Source organism: Oncorhynchus kisutch, linkage group LG2, assembly GCF_002021735.2.
Source record: "Oncorhynchus kisutch isolate 150728-3 linkage group LG2, Okis_V2, whole genome shotgun sequence".
NCBI lineage: Eukaryota > Metazoa > Chordata > Actinopteri > Salmoniformes > Salmonidae > Oncorhynchus > Oncorhynchus kisutch.
In genome coordinates this window covers 11972296-11988997 of record NC_034175.2, presented here as the reverse complement: position 1 = coordinate 11988997, position 16702 = coordinate 11972296, and the positions used below count along the sequence as shown (strand labels likewise).

General features: G+C 42.5%; 1 protein-coding gene across 2 annotated transcripts in view; it reads right to left on the bottom strand.

The window, feature by feature from the left end:
• LOC109901149 (cyclin-dependent kinase 14) overlaps positions 1–16702 on the bottom strand; it is a 201904-nt gene that overhangs the window by 118590 nt on the left and 66612 nt on the right. For both annotated transcript variants that reach the window (XM_031787508.1, XM_031787514.1), the window contains 2 exons: positions 15307–15401; positions 12443–12505 (listed from right to left, as the gene is read on the bottom strand). In XM_031787508.1, coding sequence (XP_031643368.1) covers positions 12443–12505; positions 15307–15401 — 158 coding nt within the window. The remainder of the gene's footprint in view (positions 1–12442; positions 12506–15306; positions 15402–16702) is intronic.

Genomic DNA, 16702 nt, shown 5'->3' with positions numbered 1-16702 from the left:
CAGCAAGCAATGCAGGTGTAGAAGCACGGTGGCTAGGAAAAACTCCCTAGAAAGGCCAATACCTAGGAAGAAACCTAGAGAGGAACCAGGCTATGTGGGGTGGCCAGTCCTCTTCTGGCTGTGCCGGGTGGAGATTATAACAGAACATGGCCAAGATGTTCAAATGTTCATAAATGACCAGCATGGTCGAATAATAATAAGGCAGAACAGTTGAAACTGGAGCAGCAGCACAGTCAGGTGGAAGTTGAAACTGGAGCAGCAGCATGGCCAGGTGGACTGGCACCAGTTTAACCTCTCACTCAAACCCTTTGTAATAGTTTTTTCTTATCTTGCACCTACTCCAAAATGTTAATGATTATTCTTATTATGTTATTATTATTATGTTATGTATCCAGAGTATTTTCAGATTTCGATATTGACAATTGCTGTGAAAAATTACAGGAAATGTAAAATGCACATAAAATCAACAGTGTAATGTTTGGATTCAGTCTTGTGTCACGTGAACTGTTGTGACCTCACATTTCTTCATAATCTACAAAATGTTATCTTTAAATTGCTACCATGGTCATGCATATGCGTTTTATAGTTCTTCTCTTCGAAACATTTACATTTGGGCCTCTCCATATAAGTCCATTTCCACAATTGTAAGGGGTTAACAGAAAATGATTCAAATGAAAGTAAAAGTCATCCAGTAAAATACTACTTAAGTAAAAGTCCTAAAAGTATTTGGTTTTAAATATACTTAAGTATCAAAAGTAAATGTAATTGCTAAAATATACTTAAAAGTAAAAGTACAAGTATAAATTATTTCACATTCCTTATATTTAGCAAACCAGACGGCACACTTTTCTCGTTTTTTAAAATGTACTGATAGCCAGGGGCACACCAACACACACATAATTTACAAACAAAGCATTTGTGTTTAGTGAGTCCGCCAAATCAGAGGCAGTAGAGATGACCAGGTATGTTCTCTTGATAATGTGTAAATTAGACTATTTTCTTGTCCTGCTAAGCATTCGAAATCAAATGAGTAATTTTACGTGTCAAGGAAAATGTATGAAGTAAAAAGTACATTGTTTTCTTTAGGGATGTAGTGGAGTAAAAGTAACAGTTGTCAAAAATATATATAAACAGTAAAGAAAAGTACAGATACCACAAAAAACGACTTAAGTAGTACTTGAAAGTATTTTTTATTAAGTACTTTACACCACTGGTGTGGGCTACACACCTCGACTTGAAACTGTTATCATAGCCTTTTCGTATATCTGTGTCACGGCCGTCAAAGGAAGAGAACCAAGGTGCAGGTTGTGAGCGTACATTTCCTTTTATTTAAGATAAATGTCGCCAACAAAACAACAAAAGCTCAACAGGGCTAAGTGCCACAAACAAAGTTAACTACCCACAATCACAGGTGGGGAAAAAGGCTGACAAAGTATGGTTCCCAATCAGAGACAACGATAGACAGCTGTCCCTGATTGAGAACCATACTTAGGCCGCGACAGAACTACCCACCACAAAAGGACCAAGCAGCGTGGCCAGGAGTATGAGACAACGTGGGAGGAGGTAGAGAGGTGGTCGACCCAGGGAGAGTGCCAGAGCCCGCCTGGGATTCTCTGGAGCAGTGCGAGGAGGGATACCGGAGAATGGAGTTGGCGACACGTACACTGCTAGCGAGGAAGCCGGAGAGGCAGCCCCCAATATTTTTTGGGGGGGAGGGCACACGGGGAGTGTGGCAGAGTCAGGATTCAGACCTGAGCCAACTCCCTTGTGCTTACCGTGGCGAGCGTCGTACTGGTCCGGCACCGTGTTATGTGGTGGAGCGCACGGTATCTCCAGTGCTCGTTCACAGCCCGGTGTGCTACATCCCAGCTCCCCACATCTGCTGGGCTAGGGTGAGCATCCAGCCAGGACGGATGGTGCCGGCTCAGCGCGCCTGGTCTCCAGTGCGTCTCTTCGGCCCAGAATATCCTGCGCCGGCTCTGCGCACTGTGTCTCCGGTACGTCTGCACAGCCCAGTGCGTCCTGTACCAGCGCCCCGCATTTGCAGGACGAAGATAACCACCCAGCCAGGACGGGTTGTGCAGGCTCTAAGCTCAAGACCTCCAGTGTGCCTCCACGGCCCAGTGTATCCGGTGCCTCTGCCAAGGACAAAGCCTCCTGTATCTCTCCCCAGCCTAGTGAGTCCTGTGCCTGCGCCCAGAAGAAGCCTCCAGTGATGATCCATGGCACAAAGCCTCCAGTGATGATCCATGGCACAAAGCCTCCAGTGATGATACATGGCACGAAGCCTCCAGTGAGGATCCATGGTAAGAAGCCTCCAGTGATGATCCATGGCACGAAGCCTCCAGTGATCATACATGGCACGAAGCCTCCAATGACGATCCATGGCAGGAAGCCTCCAGTGATGATCCATGGCAGGAAGCCTCCAGTGATGATCCATGGCAGGAAGCCTCCAGCGATGATCCATTGCAAGAAGCCTCCAGCGATGATCCATGGCACGAAGCCTCCAGCGATGATCCATGGCACGAAGCCTCCAGCGATGATCCATGGCACGAAGCCTCCAGCGATGATCCATGGCAAGAATCCTCCAGCGATGATCCATGGCAAGAATCCTCAAGTGAGGAGTCATGGCACGAAGCCTCCAGCGACGGTCTCTAGTCCGGAGCCTCCAGGGACGGCCTCCAGTCCGGAGCCTCCAGGGACGGCCTCCAGTCCGGAGCCTCCAGCGACGGCCTCCAGTCCGGAGCCTCCAGCGACGGCCTCCAGTCCGGAGCCTCCAGCGACGGCCTCCAGTCCGGGGCCCGCAGCCAGGGTGCCCAGTCCGGGGCCCACAACGAGGGTCCCCAGTCCGGGGCCCACAGAGAGGGTCCCCAGTCCGGGGTCGGCGGCAAGGGTCGCCACACCAGAGGCGCCACCAAAGCGGGGTGAGACAGAGGCGGAGCGGGGTCTACGTCCCACACCAGAGCCGCCCCCGCAGATAGATGCCCACCCGGACCCTCCCCTATAGGTTCAGGTTTTGCGGCCGGAGTCCGCACCTTTGGGGGGGAGCGGGTCAGGGTGTGATGTGTGGTGGGCCTTCTATGTTCTATTTTCTATGTTTTGTATTTCTTTGTTTTGGCCGGGACAGCTGTCTATCGTTGTCTCTGATTGGGAACTATACTTAGGCAGCCCTTTTTCCCACCTGTGATTGTGGGTAGTTGTCTTTGTTTGTGGAACATAGCCCTTAAGCTTCACGGTTGTTTTGTATTGTTTATTGTTTTGTTGGCGTCATTTCAAATAAAAGGAATATGTACACTCACCACGCTGAGCTTTGGTCCAGTTCTTTCGACGGCCGTGACAATCTGTTGAATGTTGACTGTTTTATACACCTCTGCTTTAACTTTTACATCAGTGTTCAAATGGAAAAGTTGACGCTGTATGATTTAATGAAAAGCTATTGGAAATAAAATTTGGAGTATAAGGTGTGCCCAGTAAAACAGTGGATTTCATCCTCTGAGTCCAGATATTAACCGTATCTGCCAGTGAAATAGACTCCAGGCTGGCTCTATTGTCTGATATTCACAATCATTTACTACAGGATGAGACCATGCATCATACTAATAGCATATAATGGGTTATACACATTTCTTATTCATATGGAATATTTGCACATAAAAACACAGAACAAATGGGGAACATACAGTGGGGAGAACAAGTATTTGATACACTGCCGATTTAGCAGGTTTTCCTACTTACAAAGCATGTAGAGGTCTGTAATTTTTTATCATAGGTACACTTCGACTGTGAGAGACGGAATCTAAAACAACTATCCAGAAAATCACATTGTATGATTTTTATTTTAAAATTGTACCCCTTTTTCTCCCCATTTCGTGGTATCCAATTGTTTAGTAGCTACTATCTTGTCTCATCGCTACAACTCCCGTACGGGCTCGGGAGAGACGAAGGTTGAAAGTCATGCGTCCTCCGATACAAAACCCAACCAAGCCGCATTGCTTCTTAACACAGCGCCATCCAACCTGGAAGCCAGCCGCACCAATGTGTCGGAGGAAACAGCGTGCACCTGGCATCCTTGGTTAGCGCACACTGCGCCCGGCCCGCAACAGGAGTCGCTGGTGCGCGATGAAACAAGGATATCCCTACCGGCCAAACCCTCCCTAACCCGGACGATGCTAGGCCAATTGTGCGTCGCCCCACGGACCTCCCGGTCGCGGCCGGTTACGACAGAGCCTGGGCGCAAACCCAGAGTATCTGGTGGCACAGCTGGCGCTGCAGTACAGCACCCTTAGCCACTGCGCCACCCGGGAGGCCTCACTGTATGATTTTTAAGTAATTAATTAGCATTTTATTGCATGACATAAGTATTTGATACATCAGAAAAGCAGAACTTAATATTTGGTACAGAAACCTTTGTTTGCAATTACAGAGATCATACGTTTCCTGTAGTTCTTGACCAGGTTTGAACACACTGCAGCAGGGATTTTGGCCCACTCCTCCATACAGACCTTCTCCAGATCCTTCAGGTCTCGGGGCTGTCGCTGGGCAATACGGACTTTCAGCTCCCTCCAAAGATTTTATATTGGGTTCAGGTCTGGAGACTGGCTAGGCCACTCCAGGACCTTGAGATGCTTCTTACGGAGCCACTCCTTACTTGCCCTGGCTGTGTGTTTCGGATCGTTGTCATGCTAGAAGACCCAGCCACGACCCATCTTCAATGCTCTTACTGAGGGAAGGAGGTTGTTGGCCAAGATCTTGCGATACATGGCCCCATCCATCCTCCCCTCAATAGGGTGCAGTCGTCCTGTCCCCTTTGCAGAAAAGCATCCCCAAAGAATGATGTTTCCACCTCCATGCTTCACGGTTGGAATGGTGTTCTTGCAGTTGTACTCATCCTTCTTCTTCCTCCAAACACAGCGAGTGGAGTTTAGACCAAAAGGCTCTATTTTTGTCTCATCAGACCACATGACCTTCTCCCATTCCTCCTCTGGATCATCCAGATGGTCACTGGCAAACTTCAGACGGGCCTGGACATGTGCTGGCTTGAGCAGGGGGACCTTGCGTGCGCTGCAGGATTTTAATCCATGATGGCGTAGTGTGTTACTAATGGTTTTCTTTGAGACTGTGGTCCCAGCTCTCTTCAGGTCATTGACCAGGTCCTGCCGTGTAGTTCTGGGCTGATCCCTCACCTTCCTCATGATCATTGATGCCCCACAAGGTGAGATCTTGCATGGAGCCCCAGACAGAGGGTGATTGACCGTCATCTTGAACCTCTTCCATTTTCTAATAATTGCGCCAACCGTTGTTGCCTTCTCACCAAGCTGCTTGCCTATTGTCCTGTAGCCCATCCAAGCCTTGTGCAGGTCTACAATTTATCCCTGATGTCCTTACACAGCCTTCTGGTCTTGACCTTTGTGGAGAGGTTGGAGTCTGTTTGACGGAGTGTGTGGACAGGTGTCTTTTATACAGGTAACAAGTTCAAACAGGTGCAGTTAATACAGGTAATGAGTGGAAAACAGGAGGGCTTCTTAAAGAAAAACTAACAGGTCTGTGAGAGCCGGAATTCTTACTGGTTGGTAGGTGATCAAATACTTATGTCATGCAATAAAATGCAAATTAATTACTTAAAAATCATACAGTGTGATTTTCTGGATTTTTGTTTTAGATTCCGTCTCTCACAGTTGAAGTGTACCTATGATAGAAATTACAGACCTCTACATGCTTTGCAAGTAGGAAAACCTGCAAAATCAACTTGTTCTCCCCACTGTATGTGTATGTATTTTCATGTTGCCAATTATTTTATTTTATTTTGTCTCTTTTGTAAGCATGCGTTATCATTGGTTAATTCCAATGCATACTGACTGATTTGGGGCAAAGACCAAATTTTTTAAAAAATGTGTCATTCCAATGTATTTTGTGTTCACATTACTAATTCAAACCCTATCAATAGTGAATGAGAGTCCAATCACACACAGTCATGCTGAACTCAACATCATAGAGAAAGCCAACCCCTCGAAACACAAACCTCTAAATCTTCATTGCACCTGAGGGGATAATTAATGAAGTATATTAATTGAATGGAAACCTTGGGAGTAATTGAGAAAACCTCTGAAAGCAGCACTTCACTATATACAGGGGGAGTGAGTTTAGCCCAGCAGTGAGTGAAGGAGAGGTAGGATAGTATGTTAAATGAGCTGAGAAGACATGAACGCTCCCATCTGCCAGCTACTGTTCCCCTACCGCCCTGTTCCCCATAGTAATTTATCCCAGAAAGCATCTGGGTAGTACTGTCTGTCTTAATGTGGCATGTCATTACTGCATTATCTGCACACATGATTAGGGTACAGAGAGAGGGAAAGGAGAGGAGGTGAAGGGAAAGAGTAGGAGAGGGAGTAGGGAACTCAGGAGTAGTGCTTTGCAGAATTTGTTGAACCTTTTTGGATATGCGTCTTTGTGATGTTATCATTGCATTATACTAACCTCATTTATCAATACTCCACCTGACATTGATACTACACTTGACATTGAGGAATAATGCAATGAGGGTAGCTCCTCTTGTACTACATGCTGTTTAAAAAGGATTGTGAAGGTCAACCAATGCCTGCCAGGTAAGGCTGGGAGGTATACCGTATTTACCAAACATAATTAGCTCTACAGCCTGATAATACCAGTGAAGGTGTAGAACCAAATCAGCATGTTGTTTGTGCAACAGTATCTTCTAAATCGGGTATTCCCAAATTGGGGTACGCACAATGCCATCAGGGGTACACCAAATAAAAATGTGATTCACATTCTAGACATTTTCAAACAGTACATTTCTATTTTCCAACGGGGCTATACATTTTGGTGAGTTTTTTCTCTCGCCTGAGTAGCCTTGTTTCAATGCCAAAAATAAAATGAACCCATCTAGTTCTGCGAAATAACAACACAATGTCAAATACAGGTAGCCTTGTCAAATAATTAACATCCAATCACATTAACCGTTACTCTCTAGCGGGAAACCTTCACTCTTGCGCAGTTAGAAACGAAACATAACAATTTGAAAAATAAACCACAGGAGTTGTTTGAGCGAGAATAAAGTTATTGGCCAGCAAAGTTATAAATAAAGTTATGTTAATGGGGGGTCAAATAAGGAAGACATCCTCTTCTGAAACCACTGGAAACCAGGACAACAGGAGAGGATATATTTAAAGTACTGGACAGCTTTGTGACATCAAATGGACTTTGGTGGTCAAGATGTGTTGGTATCTGTACTGATGGCGCAAAAGCCACGACAGGGAGACATAGTGGAGTGGTAACGCGTGTGCAAGAAGTTGCTCCCGACGCCACTTGGGTACACTGCAGCATCCACCGAGAGGCTCTTGCTGCCAAGAGAATGCCTGACAGCTTGGAATACATTTTGGACACTACAGTGAAAATGGTTAACTTTGTTAAAGCAAGGCCCCTGAACTCTTGTGTATTTTCTGCATTATGCAATGATATGGGCAGCGCTTTTACAACATACAGAAGTGTGATGGTTTTCAAGGGGCACAGTATTGACACATTGAGACGAGCTTAAAGTTTTCTTTACTGACCATAATTTTCACTTGTCTGACCGCTTGCATGATGACGAGTTTCTTATACGACAGGCCTACCTGGGTGACGTTTTTTTTCACCTGAATTATCTGAATCTAGGATTACAGGTACTCTCCGCAACTATATTCAATGTGCGGGACAAAATTGAGGCTATGATTAACCTCTTGAGTGTAGGGGGCAGTATTTTGATGTTTGGATGAAAAACGTACCCAAATGAAACTGCCTATTTCTCAGGTCCAGAATCTAGAATATGCATGGAATTGTCAGATTAGGATAGAAAACACAAGTTTCCAAAACTGTCAAAATATTGTCTGTGAGTATAACAGAACTGATATTGCAGGCGAAAACCTGAGGAAAATCCAAAGAGGAAGTGCCTTCTATTTTGAAAGCTCCCTGTTCCATTGCATGCCTTCCCTCCATTTAAAGGGATATCAACCAGATTCATTTTCCTATGGCTTCCACATGGTCTGAACAGTCTTTAGACATAGTTTCAGGCTTTTATTCAGAAAAATGAGAAAGAAAGATCACAACACGTCAGTGGATGGCTGGGTGCCAGCAGCGTTTTGCATGCGGTGGCAGCTTGGAGCAGACATGTTCTCTCTCTCCTATTGAAAATGCTACGGTCCGGTTAAAATATTATCAATTATTTATTGTAAAAACAACCTGAGGATTGATTATAAAAAACGTTTGACATATTTCTACGAACTTTACAGATACTATTTCGAATTTTCGGCTGCCCCGTAATGACCACTCGAGCCTGTGAATTTCTGAACATAAAGTGCCAACCAAATGGAGGTATTTTGGATATAAAAATAATCTTTATGGAACAAAAGGAACATTTATTGTGTAACTGGGAGTCTCGTGAGTGCAAACATCCGAAGATCATCAAAGGTAAGCGATTCATTTTATTGCTTTTCTGATTTTCATGACCAATCTACTTTGCTGCTAGCTGTTTGTAATGTTTTGTCTGCTGAGAGAGATGTCTTTACATAAATGCTTGGATAGCTTTCGCCGAAAAGCTTTTTCAGGTGGATTAACAACAAGCTACGCTGTGATTGCTATATTGCACTTGTGATTTCATGAAAATGTTATATTTTTAGTAATTTCATTTGAATTTGGCGCTCTGCAATTCAGCGGATGTTGATGAAAATGATCCCGCTAAAGGGATGGCTGCGCCAAGAAGTTAAGAAATTGGAGATAATTTTCTGACTGCATTAACAAGGTCATGACAAAGGTCTTTCCATCATTTTTTGTGTGCAAATTAACTCAAGTTTACGGACAATGTCAAATGTGATATAGCGAAGTACCTGAGTGAGCTGGGTGTGCAATTACGCAGGTACTTTCCCAAAACGGACAACACAAACAACTGGATTTGTTATCCATTACATGCTCTGCCTCCAGTCCACTTACCCGATATCTGAACAAGAGAGCCTCATCAAAAATGCAACAAGCGGTTCTGTGAAAATGTTATTTAATCAAAAGCCACTGCCAGATTTCTTGATTGGGCTGCGCTCAGAGTATCCTGCCTTGGCAAACTGCGCTCTTAAGACACTGATGCCTTTTGCAACCACATACCTGTGAGAGTGGATTCTCCGCCCTCACTAGCATGAAAACTAAATACAGGCACAGACTGTGTGTGGAAAATGATTAAAGACTGAGTCTCTGTCCAATACAACCCAACGTTGCAGAATTATGTACATCCTTTGAAGCACACACTTCTCATTAACCTGTGGTGACAATGCTTGATGAACAAATAAGGTTTTATATGTAAGATGGCTAAATAAAGAGCACAATAATTGATTATTATAAGATTATTATTTGTGCCCTTCCCACGAGCTGGGTTGTGACAAAAACTCACACTCATTCTTATGTTTAATAAATGTATTGTATAGTGTGTGTGGCAGGCTTACGGGACTATGAAAAGTCTGGGAACCACTGTTCTAAATCAAAGAGGAATACTAGAAGCATGAATATGTTAACTACATGAAGTAGCTAAGAGAAAACATGACATGTAGCCAAAGATTATAGGATTCCCTAGGAAAAACTTATCAACACTTTGGTTCCTACCCTGTCACAATAACTCCTCCCTGGCATTTTTATTAATTGTCATGTCAAACAACACTGTATTCAAAGTGCTCAGTATTATATTCTAACTTTTCAATTAGAATAATCATTATATTTCCATGATTCCATCAGTTCACCCATGTGTTTTGCTCTAAATCGCAACTCAAATTGCAACATTTGGTTAAAAATAAGGCAGAGGTTGTTTTCCCATATCGTGCAAACCTACGTTGTGCAGGAAATGCAGAAATGTATGGAAATTATGAAAATGATTATCAGTTGAAGTTGAATTGAACAGTGTTAAACAATCAGAATGGAGAAAGAATCATTAAAATCACTTAGAATGTATATGTTTCTACTCTAGGGCCACACTACTCATACAGCAAGTTTAGAGATTTTATTATTCAAAAACATTCAATACCATCAAATACTGTCATACCGTCCTTTTTTTTGTATTCCGTGATATGATATTTTGGCCATATTGCCCAGCCCTACTGTCAGGGGTGTCAGTTTCACATCAGTCTATTTGGCTCTCATTAAGAGAACCCCATTCAGCTGACTGGATATAATCACATCAAGTGCATCACTGACTGGAAGGTTGTTTTGGGTGATGTCATACAGAACAGACAGTTCTATTAAATAATAGGTAGAATACTAAAGGAGAACACTGTAATCAAATAAGTGTATGGGTAAAGGTACATGTTCTGTACTATGCTCTCAGAAGGAGTTCTGTAATAAGACACGCTCCAAACAACACAAACACTTCTCTCTGCTGGCCAGGCTGACTGATAATTGCATTAGCTAGTGAAGGTCTAAGTGTTTTCTGCTAGGTTAATGCTAATGTTATCCAGCCATATCAGACAGCACACACTCTAATAGCTTTTATGTCTCTGATTATTCAACAGGGACACACACACACACACACACACACACACACCATAGAAGATATGTATCTTCAGTCAGAAGCTGTTTTTTTCTGAAATAACCTCAACCAGGGAACAAAAACAATTTGAAACCCCATCTGTCATCTGATTGACACACACACACACAAACACAGTCTTGTACAGCTAACCTTGTGGGGACTCACAAATCAGTCCCATTCAAAATCCTATTTTCTCCAACCCCTAAACCTAACCCATACTCTTACCCTAACCTTAAACCTAGCTCCTAACCCTTAATGTAATTCTAACCTTAACCCCCCTAGAAATAGCATTTGACCTTGTGGGGACTAACAAAAGAAGAATAGTTAAACATATCCACACACACACACACACACACACACACACACACACACACACACACACACACACACACACACACACACACACACACACACACACACACACACACACTCACACACACACACACACACACACACACGAGGACAAGCCACTTTCTCTGTTAATCAGACACACTGTAATGAAGGGAATGAATCTCCAGCAAATTGTCTGTCTACTCTGCTCCTCACTGGTTACAAATATAGCTATTATACCCTCCATTTACAGTTAACACATACTGGAGTGTCTCCGGCTCTTGACACACAAGAGCACCGAAGAGTGGCACATTGGCAAACAGTTCAATACGCCATGCTGCCTCCATCTTGATTTTGATTGCTGATTTTAACGATTGGTCCGGGTCTGTGTCTCTGGTTGTGCCTCAAATGGCACCCTTAGGGACCCTGGTCAAGAGTAGTGTACTACATAGTGCATAGGGGGGCATTTGGGACATAAACTCTGCCTTCACATAGTCAGTTTGTTTTCGTTTCAGCTGCCAGGTCATTAGAGCTCCTCTATACTCTGCCTGTCCTCCCACTAGGGAAAGACTGGTTCTGGTTCTGGTTCCTCTCTCTCTTCCTCTCCATCTGTCCTCCCACCATGGAGAGCCTTATGGCTAACACTAGCTGCTGGCCCTTTGGGTAACATACATATGTCTGTCTCTGTCTCTGTCTTTGTCTATTTCGTTACGTCTGTCTCTAACTCTACCTTCTAGTCCAGTTTGGACAGAGGAAACATTTATCACAATGTCAGTGTCAGAGGACATTCATCTATAAACAAATGCCTCTCTTAAAGTATTTCAAAGGCTACATGGTGACACAGTGAGGACACATGTCCTGGCCTGTCGTACACCTGGGACTCTGTTTGCATCCCAAATTATAACATATTCCCTATATAGTGCACTTTTTTTGACTAGGGCCCATAGGGCTTTGGTCAAAAGTAGTGCACTATAGGACGAATAGGGTGCCATTTGGGACGCAACATATGTTTACAGGTTAAGAGGTGGAAGCAGTTTTCCCCCTGACACCCTCTCTGGGTATAATCTCTATTATTAATACATGCATTTCAATGAGGCAGGCGGTCGGTCGTCAACAGGATAAATACATTACTTATGGAAATCCTTAGTGACAATATTAGGTATGGAGTGTTACATAACCCACGATGCCTGAACTCCCCCCCCCCCCTTTCTCATAGGACTCCTCTATACAACACTCCCCTTTTACACCATCCCTCCCATCCTCCATGACCCCATTCACTCCATCACTCTCCCTACCTTCTCCTCATCCTCAACACACATCTACACAGAGCCACAGGAAAACATTGCTACTCTAACAGTGTGTGTTACTCCTCAACGGTGTAGTTCATAGAAGTAATTTAAGCAAGCCTACAGGACACTGCTCCTATCTAACCGTGTGTGTGGGCATCACTCCTCAGCAGTGTCACTGTAAAAACTGTAGGATTCTATGACATATTAGTGATGCTCAGGACAGTGTGGTTTACTGTAGTAATATAGTCATGATAATGAGCAGCAGTCTTACCTTGACATTGTCTGGATGCAGTCCTCCTGGGTGCCTGTCCATGTACTGGCACAGGTCTGTGTGCTGTCAGGGAGAAAGAGAGGACCGTTAGATTACAATATGTCGAAATAAAGACACATAAAATCATAAAAACAGATCACAATACAATGCTTTGCAATGAACCAAAAATAAGTCAATATGAAAAATCAAGTTAAAATATGTTTGTATAAATGTATTGATGCTGTTCAGTATTTGCAGATATTCATCTGAACTTTAAAAGCAGCAGAGAGAGGTTCTTGGCAGTGAGGATATTGGCTTTTTGTTAATTGTGTTGCTTGTCTTGAATATACCTTGGTCGGAATGTGAGCTTGGTTTGAGGATGGAAAAATCAGCTAATGGAAAAAAGTTATTGGCTTTCATAGCTTTCCCCTTGCTATTCAAAGCAACTCTGACCTACTGTCATCCGTCCATGATAAAATATCAGTAAGGCGCCAGGCTGGAGACACAAACTCAATTGAATTGCAGCAGACGTCACTCGCAACATCTATTTCTTCCCCAGTCTGTCTCCCCTGTCTGCGGATGAATGATATCCGGTCTATATCAACAGAATGATCCACAGAGGGAACCTTTGGTACAAAGCCCTTAACGTGATTGTATGGAGGGATGAGATAGGGAGTGACACTGTCTGTATGTCTTTAGGTGCTGTATGTAAGCAGAGTCGTCTGTCCGTCCGATCGCGGGAGAAAAGACGAACTACCCTGATCTGCACTTCACTGATTTATTCTGCCAGCAGACCCGGCGCGCGCACACACACACACACACACACACACACACACACACACACACACACACACACACACACACACACACACACACACACACACCACAGCTCATGGGGCTGGGTGATATTTGCGTACCCCCGCTGCTCCTTGCACCGTCAGATATAAATGTGTTCCCTTTCATGAATAATTCAACCAGACGCTCAAACAAGCTTCAGCCATGCCTGCCCACCTTACTCAAAACCTGCTCTCCCTCTCTCTCTCCCTCCCTCCCTTTATCTCTCTCTCTGTCTTTCCCTCTCTCCATATCTTTCTCACCCCCACTTTCTCTCCATTTCTTCTCTCTCCCTCCCTCTACCTCAGTCCCGCTCGCTCCCTGTCAATTGTCATTACCTGCTAGATGAGGAGAATGAATTGATTTGGCTTGGTGTGGAGCCTTCTGTATATGAAAGAGTCTGGAATTACAGGTCTGAACACAGCAGAATAGAACAGCATGAAACTGGCTGAGCTGCAAATAAAAAACTGTCTCCACACCAACGACAACACACAGATCCACAGTGTTGCATTACCCATTCTGTCAAATATACGCTATCCACTCTGTCCAACATTCACAGTGAGAGAAGGGTGTTCTGTCATAATAAAGACAGATCCTTGTCAACCGTGTCCACTTACAGACAGCATCTACTTGATGAATATATATACTTGGAATTGGTTAGCTCTTATATTTGCACATGGAGTAGAGAAACAGTACTGAAAGACCTCCACAAACCCCTTCATCCAGCCTGACCTCTGTTCTCCAGGTAATCAAAATGTACACCTTAAGGCCAGAGAGCATCCTCATTAGAATCCCTACAACCAGCTACAGACTGCCCAGGGCCTGGTTCTGTCATCTCTCAGAGGATCTGGTCAGAATGTATTACCAGGAGCAGATGTTCCCACTGACCCTGCTGAACCATGCTGCTTCTGACCAACAGGGGGCCACACACTAGACTAGCGTACATACAGTACGGTATCAGAGCTGGCTCTTGATCTGATGCACCAGGCCACATAGCATGGATGAAAAACAAACATGGAGTGGGATTATTTAGTAGGTTATTCTGAGAGACGGCTGGGTCTTGTATTGCATGTCAACATCAAAGAGGTTGAGCTATTAAGATACAGTATATGGTCTATTGGAGTAATGCTGAGCAGAGACTTACTACTCCTAGAGGTTGGAGGAGATTGGTATTCTGGCTGGTTTGAACTTATCAGTGGATGTTATCCATATGCATATATGTCAGCAGTAACAACAGGCCACACTACTCCACAGCAGAGTGAGGGAACTCCTGCTGCTATTGCTGTCCACAGCATGTGTGTGTGTGTGTATCTGCGTGTACATGTGCATGTGTCTGCGTATGCACGTGTGTGGGTGTGTGTGCGTGTGCACATGCATGTGTATGTGTGCTATGGAAACCTACAGAAACAGCAACCCTCAATTAAAATGTTCCCCCATGAAGCCAGAGCTGGTTTCAAAGCTGGGCATGAAGCTGCCATGCCACTCGTGGTTAGGCCACCATTCTATGGCACTCAGATCACTGTTTCTGTTAAAGCCTGGAGGAAAATATCCCAGGCTTGGGTTCTGTTTTTAACAGGCAAGACTAAACATTACTAAACGTTCCACCATCTTATAAACAAAGTATGTGTGTAAAACTAGCCAGAGCTGTAACGGCCGTCGTCGGTGGAAGAAGGTGAGGACCAAGGTGCAGCGTGGTAAATGTTCATGATTTTTAATAGTAATCAAAACTGAACACTGCATAACAAAGAAACAACCGAAACAGTTCTGTCTGGTGTAGACACACAAAGACTGAAAACAATCACCCACAAAACACAATGGAAAACAGGCTACCTAAATATGGTTCTCAATCAGGGACAACGATTGACAGCTGCCTCTGATTGAGAACCATACCAGGCCAAACACAGAAAAACAAAAATCATAGAACTAACATAGACAACCCAACCAAGACAACCCACCCAACTCACACCCTGACCATACTAAAACAAAAGACAAAACAAAGGAACTAAGGTCAGAACGTGACAGTACCCCCCAGATGGCTCTCTGACACTCACCACATACTCAAAGACCAGCGTCAGGGTTTCCTTGGTGTGGATGATGTCATGGAGCAGCACGATGTTGGAGTGCTTCAGACCTTTCAGAAGAGACGCTAGGAAAACACAGGATACAGTATTATTATCATGATGAAGCAATTACATGCTAAACTACCATCAGTACTACAATTTATTTACAATATGATAATGAAAATAATAGAATAGAATATAGCCTAACATAATAGAATAGAATGAAATACAGCCTAATAGAATAGAATACAGCCTAATAGAATAGAATACAACATAATAGAATATCATACAGCCTAATATAATAGAATATAGGCTATTATAATAGAATACAGCCTAATAGAATCAAATACAACCTAATATAATAGAATACAACATAATAGAATATAATACAGCCTAATATAATAGAATATAGGCTATTATAATAGAATAGAATATAGCCTAACATAATAGAATAGAATATAGCCTAATATAATATAATAGCATATAGCCTAATAGAATAGAATATAGGCTATTATAATAGAATAGAATAAATATAACCTAATATAATAGAATAGAATATAGCCTAACATAATAGAATAGAATATATCCTATCATAATAGAATAGAATATCGCCTAGCCTAATTTAATAGAATATAGCCTAGCATAATAGAACAGAATATAGCCTAGCATAATAGAACATAATATATCCTAGCATAATAGAATAGAATATAGCCTAGCCTAATTGAATAGAATATAGCCTAGCATAATATAATAGAATATAGCCTAACATAATAGAATAGAATATAGCCTAATAGAACAGAATAGAATATAATCCAATAGAATAGAATATAGGCTATTAGAATAGAATAGAATATAGCCTAGTATAATAGAATAGAATATAGCCTAATATAATATATTCTAACATAATAGAATAGAATATAGCTTAACATAATAAAATAGAATATAGCCTAATAGAATATAATATAATATAGCCTAATAGAATATAATAGAATATAGCCTAATATAATAAAATAGAAAAATACTAATATAATAGAACATAGCCTAATAAAATATAATATTATAGAACAAAATATAGCCTAGCATAATAGAATAGAATATAGCCTAACATAATATAGCCGAATAAAATAGAATATAGCCTAACATAATATAATATAGCCTAATAAAATAGAATATAGCCTAACATAATAGAATAGAATATAGCCTTGCATAATAGAATAGAATATAGCCTAACATAATAAAACAGAATATAGCCTAATAGAATAGAATAGAATAGTGGATGCTAATAGTAAGAATAGAATAGAACCGAAATTATTAGAAAATAATAGAATGGAATGGAATTAAATTAAATGGAATAGAAAATAAAATACAATTATAGAATAGTTACTAG